The 9,101-nt window shown below is 64.8% G+C and overlaps 1 protein-coding gene across 1 annotated transcript; it reads left to right on the top strand.

Moving 5' to 3' along the window:
• Positions 1-761: 761 nt before the first annotated feature.
• MRPL23 (mitochondrial ribosomal protein L23) lies at positions 762-7,614 on the top strand. The gene is made up of 5 exons (XM_081239569.1): positions 762-844; positions 2,490-2,612; positions 3,489-3,571; positions 4,230-4,303; positions 7,401-7,614. The coding sequence occupies exons 1-5, from the start codon at positions 828-830 to the stop codon at positions 7,563-7,565; spliced, it is 462 nt and encodes a 153-aa protein (XP_081095695.1). The 5' UTR covers positions 762-827; the 3' UTR covers positions 7,566-7,614.
• The last annotated feature ends 1,487 nt before the right edge of the window (positions 7,615-9,101 follow it).

Here is a 9,101-nt window from a genome sequence, read left to right as displayed (position 1 = left end):
TCTGGTTGGGGGAGGCTAGAAGCAGGGAGCAGATGGGACAACGGGAAGAGCAGGGCCTGGGGACCGGGACCGGCAGGAGGGCGGCTGCGGCCCTCTCCTCCCCACAGGTCTGCCTGCTGTGTGTGTGTCTGCTGGGGGGGTGGGCAGTGGGCCCCGGGTTTGGCCCTATGGAGGGGTCCCCCGTGAGGGCTGTGCTGTGCGGAGGCTGGAAGTGGGGTGCCCAGCAGAGGCCTGGAGCAGCCAGCAGCCTCACGGGGGAGGCGTGGCTGGGGCTCCTGTTTGGGGGGTCTCAGGGGACGGGGAGAGGGGCCCAGGGCAGGGCCCAGCTGGGCCGGCCAGAAGGACTGGGGTGGGGGCCAGGGAGGGAGGGAGGGAGGATACCACCTCTGCCAGGTGGAGAGAGGGGCCTCCGACACACCCTCCCCTCCCCAACTCCCCCAGCCTCCCACCTTGGCCAGCAGCTGGAAGGGTGGCAGGCTCTGGGCGGGATGACCTGCAGTTATCCTGGGCACGGACCGGTGCGTGGGGGCCATGCGTGGTGGTCCACTGGTGTGCTGGGCCCAAGGTGGAGGGGGGACATGTGGGACAGGGGTGTGCTGCAGGGCATGAGCGGGGCGTGAGGGGTGGGGAGTGGGTACTGGGTGTGCGGAGCTTCGGGAGTCAGGTGGAGCTCAGGTGCGCGGGGTGGTGGGGCTGGTGGGGGGGCCGCCAGGTGCGGCCCAGGTGCGTGGGCTGCGCGCGTCCTCCCGGGCGCCAGGGGGCGCTGCGGCGGTGCGGGGCCGGGCCGGGCGCGCCCCTCCTTCCGCCCGCGGCCCCGGAAGCCGGCGATGGCGCGGAATGTGCTGTGAGTGGGGGTCCCGGGGTGCGGGGTGGGGGGCGTGGCCGCGCCCGGACTTTGCTGCGGGGGCCGTGCCGGGCCGCGGGGACGTGACTCAGAGCCCCGCGCGGAACGTGCGGCGTCGAGGCGCCCGTGGGGGCGGGGCGGGCTTGGGGGAGGGGGTGGTCGTTCCGGAGCCGGAGGGGCCCGGGCCGCCCCTTGGGGGTCGGGCCTGCCGCTTGGCGAGGGCGGGTGGGAGAGAAGGTTGGCGGGTCTGGGCTCTGCCGACCTCGGGCTTCGGTCCCCCCCGGCCCACGGCGCCCCCCACCCCCGCAGCTCCCCAGGGGCCCCAGACTGCGCCCCTTGCAGTGCTCGCCGCTGGTCACCAGGGGGAAGGTGTGAGCCTGGGTGGCCGCCCGCCGGCCTGGACCCCCACGAGGGCAGAGCGAGGCTCGGTCCAGGACGAGCAGCCCTGCGCTTCCAGAACCTGCCCCTCCCGCCTCTCCGGCACAGCGGAGAAGGCTGTGCCGCCAGGTTCTAATGGGGCAGCTGCCACGTGGGACTGGGTCGCCAGGAGACCCTGGGAGACGTTACCTAGCACTCAGCTCAGCACTCGTTCTTCTGCGGGTGCCCCGGCCTGTGCCAGGGTGCCTGAGCCCTGCCCCCTCAGGGTGCCACACCCTGGACCTCGGCTCCTGACCCCCTCACGCTCCCCAGATTGGTGAGGCCCAGAGGCAGCATGAGATATGGCTTCACTGAGCCCCCTTCCCTGGTGCTGGGTGCTCCCCGAGATCAGGGGCCATGTGCTGTGCTGCAAATTGGTCACCCTGGACCCTAGATGGCATCCTCAGCCCCTGCTCCCACCCTCCACCAAGACCCGTCCCCTGGCCCCCTTGCAGCCCCTGTGGACCTTGGGCCCACTCCTCACCCCAGCCCCGAGGCCCAGTTGGCAGTGTGGCCCTCCTGGCCCACCAAACCCCACCGGGGCATGGGTCCAGCTGGCAGGGGCAGTTGGGTGGGAGCCGCAGGTGGTGGCCGCCTGCACCTTCTAGATGCCTCTGCTCACTTTGGGGGTTTTGGGGGTGGGGCAGGTGGGCGGTCAGCTTGTAGCTGGTGATCTGCACACACCATCTCTCCTGAGCCTCTTATCTTTTGATCTTCACACTTGTCAAGGATGAGCTGGCGTTCCCAGCACAGGGGGTGTGGAGGTGGCCCCATCCCTTTCCCCACCACGGGGGTGGGCCAGTGCAGAATAAGCTGGTTCTGACCGATCCCACCTCACCTGAGCTGAAGGGAGCTAGAGGGCGTGCCCTGTGTGGGGCCCATTCCTGGAGGGTGACAGCCATGCGGGGGCCGCGTGCCTTTGGGACCGGCACTTTGAACAAACACATGACTCTGAGCCTGTTTACGGGGTGGGGTGGGCATGTCCTCTGGCCTCTGTTCATGAATCATTCACCGGTCCTTTCCAAAGGCTGACCTTGGGGGTCAACAGGCCACACTGCCCCGGGGACTGGGGACTGGCTGCTCACGCCGGGTGAGCAAAGGGGGTGGCCTGTGGGTGACTGCCCCCTTGGCTCCCCGGCCCCATGGCGTGATGACCTGTGGACTCTGCTGGGGTGTCCCGGAAGCCTCGTGTTCTGAGCGTTTGACACGACCCCTCTCCCCCTTGCAGGTACCCTCTGTACCAGCTGGGCAACCCCCAGCTCCGGGTCTTCCGCACCAACTTCTTCATCCAGCTGGTGCGGCCCGGCATGGCCCAGCCCGAGGACACTGTGCAGTTCCGGATCCCCATGGAGTAAGCACCCCCCCCCCGCCCCCAGAGGAATTCAGGCTGGGGAGTGCCCCGAGGGGCCCACAGCCCTAAAGGTGCCACCGAACCCCACTCACAAGCAAGGTTCTTCCTGCCGTGAAAATTATGCAGGCAGCTCCGCACTGTCCAGGTCTGGTGTGTGCAGAGCCCTGGGGTGTCGTGCTCCCCGCCGCCCCCTGGGAAGCCTGGCCTGAGACCTGGCTTCTTTTCTTGCCTCGGTCCTGGCTGCTCTTTCCAGGAGGCTGGGCTGTGACTCCTGCGCCCGCTCACCATGGCTTCCAAAGCTTTCTTCGTCCTCAAATGGGGCCTTCATGGAGGCCCCAGTTACCGAAGGGACACAGCCTCCCTGTGTCCCATGCTGAAGTCTGAGGGGTTCCGGGGTTGGCTTGAGCTTCCGTGTGAGGCCCATGTAGGGTGAAGAGGGAATGGGACCTAGCCCACCATCCCCTTGACCGTCATTTCTGGGAAGCGCCTGCCGGGAGGGTGCTGCGGGCGGGGCAGCAGCTGCAGAGCGGGCGGCTGGGCGCTGCGGGCAGCTCCTGGCAGCCAGGGGGCACTCGCAGACCGCCCCGTCCCTCCCCTTGAAGGCTGGGCCCCCAGGGAGTGTGGCCAGTGGGAGGGAGAAGAGAACTGGGTCCTGGGGGCTGGTGCCCCGTCACCCCCTCACTGCTGCGTCCGGATGCAAGTGTGCTGGGTGGGGACCAGGGGCTGCATCTCCGGAGTCAGCAGGGCCCGGCCTCAGCCCTGGCCTCCCCCGAGCCCGCTCCCACCCGGGGCCTGTGGTCGGCAGCTCACCCCGTCGGGCGGGGCACCTTGTACCTCGGCCCTGTTCAGACTTCCTTTCCTTCTCCTTTGCCCCAGGATGACCAGAGTGGACCTCAGGAGTTACCTCGAGTGCATTTACAATGTGCCCGTGGCTGCCGTGCGGACAAGGGTGCAGCACGGTGGGTGCCCAGGGCGGGGGCTGCCCTCTGGTGTGGGCTCCTCCGTGGAGCTCCTGTGGGCTAGGCTGCCCATGTCGCTGGCCTGGTCCCCCTCGCAGCCACTCTGGCATGTGGTCCTTTGCACATGAGGAGACTGAGGCACACACAGGGGGGAGGTGGCCTCCCAGGGCTAGAACTTGGGTGGCCCGGCCCTGCCGGCTGCTCAGAGCAGGGCCCCACACTCAACCCACCCACCCGCTTCCCCGCCTGCCCCCGGGTCGGTCAGCAAAGCACTGTTTTTATTCCCCTGGGCCTTTCTCGTTCCTTCCTGTTGACCCCTGCCCCCCAACCCCCGGTTGCCCAGTTGTAAATATGACGACCCTCCGTCGAGGGGAGGTCAGCAGCAAGAGTCTCTGTGCTGACAGGGCAGAAAGCGTTTCTTGAGTTATTTTAGACACGTTTGGGTTTTTGCCGAGCGGAGGTCGGCGGTAGTGGCGCCTGCCTGTGCGAGCCTGGCCTAGTGGCCCAGGGCGTGCCGCCTGCAGTCTGTAGCCCGAAAGTGCCTGCGTGTTTGCCTGTTTCTAGAAAGTGGGTTCCTGGATTAGTGGGACTGAAAACTTCATGCTGGGAGTGAAGGTTTTTGTCTGCCCCCCCCCCCCCCCCCCGCCGCTTCCAACAGGTTCCAACAGGAGGAGGGATTACAGGAACATCAGGGTAAAGAAACCAGACTACAAGGTGGCCTATGTGCAGCTGGTGAGCGCTCACCCCGACCGTGACCTGGGCTGGGGGGTGGGCATGATCTTGGGGCCCCAGGCTGGCCCTAGTTCTAATCCACGAGGAGCTGGGGTTCAAAGCACAGCTCAGAGGTGGGAGGGGACGGGTGTTGGGGAACTTCTCGGGGGGCCAGCCCTGGATGCGCAGTGGGCGGATGTGGGCCCGCTGAGCTTGGTGGTGGGTTCAGACAGAAACCAGGGCTGGCAAGCGTCAAAGCAAGGAAGCAGTTAATGCCATGGGGGTGGAGGTTCCTGCTGGGGCCTCAGTGTCAAGCCCGACCACTTGGGGTGTGCTGGGGTCCTGGCTGACCCCCTCTCCTCTGGACTGGACTGCGGGGGTGTGGCACACACGGAGCGAGGGTCTCCGGAAAGAGGGTCCCGCACCCCATCTGAGCCTTTGCTGACCGAAACCCAGACCTGGCTGGAGGAAGGCTCGCGTTTTCCAATCCCCTTTCCGGGCTCTTCCTTCCCAGCCTGAGCTGCCCCCAGATGCGCTTTCCCAGATATGCTCTTGACCCAGAACGGACAGCCTTGGCCACCCAGCACCAAGGCCCCGGGGGCTGCGGGAAGGATTCCTCTGCCGGGGCAGGTGACCTTGGACCTGCCCACAGAGTCTGTTAACTGCCCTGCATTTGAAACCCTGGGCGGCGGGGGAGGGGGTGGGGGTCTTCCAGTTTCTTTAGTTTCCTCGTAAACAGCCTGGGTCAGAGTGGGGAGCCCGCGGGCCCCAGGGCCGCTAGATGGCAGTAACGCTATTATGAAAACACCCTCCAGCCCCAGGGCCTATTTTGGGCCTTAGGAGGCAGTTTGTTGAAAGACCAAGTTAGCATGGCAGCTTTTCTGAAAAACAGTCACAGTTGTTCTAAACAGGGGCCCCCGTAATTATTTGGCCTAATATTTGCTGTGCATAAAATCAGCCAGTCCAGGCAGGGAGAGTGGCCGTTGGCCTTATAAAGACGCCTGTGTCCTCTGTGTTAAATCGGGCCATCTGTCTTTGTCACGGCACGCCGGTTGACACCCCATATGTCGGCATTCGCCACGAGGCCCTTCAGCGAGAGCTATAGTTACAAGTGGCTTTTGAGTCATCCGAGCCCTTGCGTTTCCCGGGCCCCACCTCGCTCTGGAAGCTGAGCTGCGCGGCCTGGGATCTGGTATCTGCAGCTGCCACTCGGCCGCCTTTCTTCCCCTGTGAAATCAGGGCAGCACAAGTGGGAGCACAGGGCGTCCCCGCCGGGCACGCTTCCCTCCGTTGCAAAATTAAATTTGTAACGGATCCCCCCCACCTCCACCCCTCCCGACGCCGGCAGATCTGTGCCTGGAGACCGGCCGGGGGGTTGGACACTTGCCCCCTGAAGGGGTCCCCTCTCTGTCCTCCGTCTGTGGAGACGTCCTCCCCATGTGTCCCCTGGGGCCTCGTTTCTGGGCTTCTCATCACCGAGCTGACCGCAGAGCACACAGAGGTCCATCCGAAAGACAAGTGAAATTCCCGGATTTGTTCGAAGTTGGCTGCTTCGGCAAAGCTGGTCCCCCGTACTGGGGGTCCCGGGTTTCCTCCCACGAGCTGATAACCGTCTCTTTGGCCCAGAGTCGGGGAGCTGGCGAGCCTGGGTCCCCACAGCAAGGAGCCTCGGCCCCCAGGCTGACGCTGACGCCTGCTGGTGACAGAGAGCCTGCTCCCCCGACCCCGCCCGCCCCTCACCGTCCCCGGCCCGGGCCCGCGTCTTCGCTTTTCACCACGACACTTTCCTCCCCTCCTGTTCTTTTCCGCTGATCAGCTTTGGAAGGGTGGAGGGTTTTATTTCTGAAAGTACAAGGTGAATTTCTCTAGGAAGGGAACCCCCGCGAGCCGCAGTCGGCCCCCACACCCGGCGCTTGTCTCGGTGAGAAACGAGGAATTTCGCCCAGCGGCGCCCTCCGTTTTTTCCCAAGCTATTGCGGATTGCCATCTTTGTATTTATATTTTAAAATGTCATTTTGGGTTTCCCCCACCTCAGAAAACTAGCAGAATCACCTCGGTATATTAAACATAAATTCCCCCATTCTGGGCAATCAGCCCTGCATGTAAACTATTGCCCTTTGGTATTTTAAAGAAGAAGAAAGAAAGTTTTGAAGTGTGTAAGCGAATCCTCCTGCAGGCTGGCTACCGAGCACACGGTTGCTGCCTTTCATCACTCGGGGCCTGCACTCCGCGCCATGTGAGCAGGATTTATAAACCTCCCGTTCTCAGGGCCGAGTATGTGGGCTGTTTCAGATCACGCTTGGCCGCCTGCCCGAATCCAAATTTCTTTACAAAACAAGGGTCTCCAAGAACCAAGCGCACTTCACTGATTTTACTTATTAAAATTTTCCAGATCCGGTCCTTCTCTGCCCGTCTGGAGGTGGACGGCGCAGCCCTGGGAGTGTTGGCCCGGGTCGTCCCCCTGCGCCCCCCCATCCTTGGAGCTGCTTTGCGATGTGTAGCACGTGGAGGTGGCCCCGCACCTCACGTTGTTTGGGGTCCCCTCCTCCCTCCAGCCCACTGACGGGCCAGGCTGGTACCCCGGCCACGTGCTGGGGGTCCGGGCTGGGACTTGGCCGGCACTCACGTGTTCTGAACTTCTACTGAAAGATGTAAAACCAGTTAATTTGCAAAGCCGGTCTTGATTTATAGACTGCTCGCATGTACGTTTCTTTGTACGTTACATGCGTTTTATTTGCCAAGCTCTGAGCCGGGAGGAGGGTTAGTCTTTAATGTGGGTAAAGGCCTGTCGGTATCTTGGGTGGAAGACGTTCCAGGGAGGCGGCAGACACTATCTGTGCCTTGTTCCCTCACCCCTGCCCACAGTATGGTCGGGCGACTCGTGCCGGGAGTGGGTGCTCTGCTGGGCTCCCCCGGATGGGGACACGCTGCCTGAAGAGCTGGCCTCGATGAGGGGCCTTGTCACAGCAGTGGTTTCCACCGCGGAGGGCCGGGGCCCGGCCTGCGTCTGTCCTGCAGGTGACGGGCGGGCGGGTTCCATCTGGCCACGGACCTTCCCACGGGGCTCCTGGCCCGTCCCGCCCGCGCTGCAGGCTGAGCCCGTGTCTGTTCTCCCCAGGCGCACGGACAGACCTTCACGTTCCCAGATCTGTTTCCTGAGGAAAAGAGGCCTGAAGGCAGTTCTGCGACTGAGGACCTGCAGCACCAGGTCCTGGAAGACCAGCGGCGGAGGCAGAGCTGCGACCCCCGGCGCGGGGGTGTCCCCGGCTGGTTCGGCCTGTGACGGGCGGCCGACAGCCCCGCTCAAATAAAAGTGCTGCTTGTGGAGACTGGCCCAGGCCCCCCACCCTGTGCTCTGTGCTCTGTGCTCTGGGCCGTGCCCCTACCCTGAGAGCAGGGGCCTGGCCTCGGGTGTGCCCGCGTGTCTCGTCCTGGTCCCGTGGGCCCAAGGCGCGCCAGGCAGGCCCAGAACCCTGTCCAGTTGCGGGGAGGCCCACTTCCAGAGCACCCAGGAAGTCATCCTGATCTGCTCTGTTTAAGATCTTGCTTCGGGCGGTTTGTGGGGGGAGATCAGAGTGAGTGCTGAGGGCAGGGGTCGGGGTGGCTGCTGGGAGAGAGCCCTTCCGGGCTGGGGGTCCAGGGTGGCACAGTCCAGTGTGGTCTTGAGCAGGGAGGGTGGGGGATCCAGAGAGAGTGGGGTTTAGGGGACTAGTCCAGAGCAAGGCCGCGTCTGGAAAGATTGCCGGCCGAAGGCTTGCAGGTCGGAAGCGGAGCGCCGTCAGGGACGACCAGCACCTGGGGACCCGCGGGGTAGGGTAGAGGTGGTGCTGGTCCCGGGGGGTCCAGGAGCCCGGTTCCCTGCATCTCCGGTTCCTGAGATGCACCCACAACTTGATTTCTCTCTGAATCACGCTCTGCAGCTAAAAGCCTAACCCTGAGCGCCCCCGGGAGCCAGCGCCCCGCAGCCGCCCCCGGGCGGGGGAGCGGTGAGGCCGCACTGGGTTGGCTGGGCCCGTCTCTGCTTGTCCGCGGGCCTGGAGATCTGGGGAACAAGCAAGAAGGCATCGTGGGCGCGCTCGGGGAATCAAGCCACATTGCCCCTGGGGTGGGACACAGATGCCAGATGCCACGAGGGCTCAGGGACTACCCTCCTCCGCGGCCTCCCGGGTCCCCGTTCTGGAGCTTGGCTCTTCCCTCCGCGGGGGGCACAGTGGGGAGCCGGCTTGGCTGGCCCCCTCCACCCCGAGGGACATGGGGGGCGTCACGTGGGCCTTTGAAGCTCCCCTCCGGCTGGAGGGTGAAGGTCCGGGCAAACTCCACCCTTCAGCGTTGATTTAAAGTGATGGGGAAGGTCGGGAGGGAGGCTGGAGAACGGAGTCAATGGTATTTTCCTGAGAGAAATAATTCATGGGGCCCCGAGGACCCCGACTCAAGGCCAGGGGAGGAATCCCATCCTTCATCTGCTGCACTTCCAGAGCTGGCCGCCCGCACGCCTCGGACGCAGCCCCCAGGCCCTTCCCACGCGGCGGCCCCCTGCTGTCCTCGCTGTGCCCTCCACATCCCCCAGGGCCTGGCATCTGCCGGTCACGGCCACGGAGGCGGGCCGTGGCGCCCTCAGTGTCCTCAGCACCCCCAGGGCCGGTGGATGGAGTGGCCACAGCGGCGCCGGGTGGGGGTGGGACACAGGGTGTCCGGCTCAGAGCCGAGTGTGCGGGGCAGGGGTGGGGTTGCCTTGCAGGGCGCTGAGCAACGGGAAACGGGCCTTCAGCTGGGGGGGCTGCTCGCCTCCCCCAGGCACGGAGCCTTGAGAAGGCGTTGT

Source organism: Mesoplodon bidens, assembly GCF_964165515.1.
Source record: "Mesoplodon bidens genome assembly, chromosome: 7".
NCBI lineage: Eukaryota > Metazoa > Chordata > Mammalia > Artiodactyla > Ziphiidae > Mesoplodon > Mesoplodon bidens.
The sequence above is the reverse complement of the archived record's forward strand: the minus strand, read 5'-3'. Positions and strand labels throughout refer to the sequence as shown.

Excerpts from the sequence above, each read along its gene's own strand:
- MRPL23 (XM_081239569.1), top strand. Across the intron at positions 2,613-3,488 it reads CAGTTCCGGATCCCCATGGA|GATGACCAGAGTGGACCTCA; the intron begins GTAAGCACCCCC and ends CCTTTGCCCCAG. Across the intron at positions 3,572-4,229 it reads GCGGACAAGGGTGCAGCACG|GTTCCAACAGGAGGAGGGAT; the intron begins GTGGGTGCCCAG and ends CGCTTCCAACAG.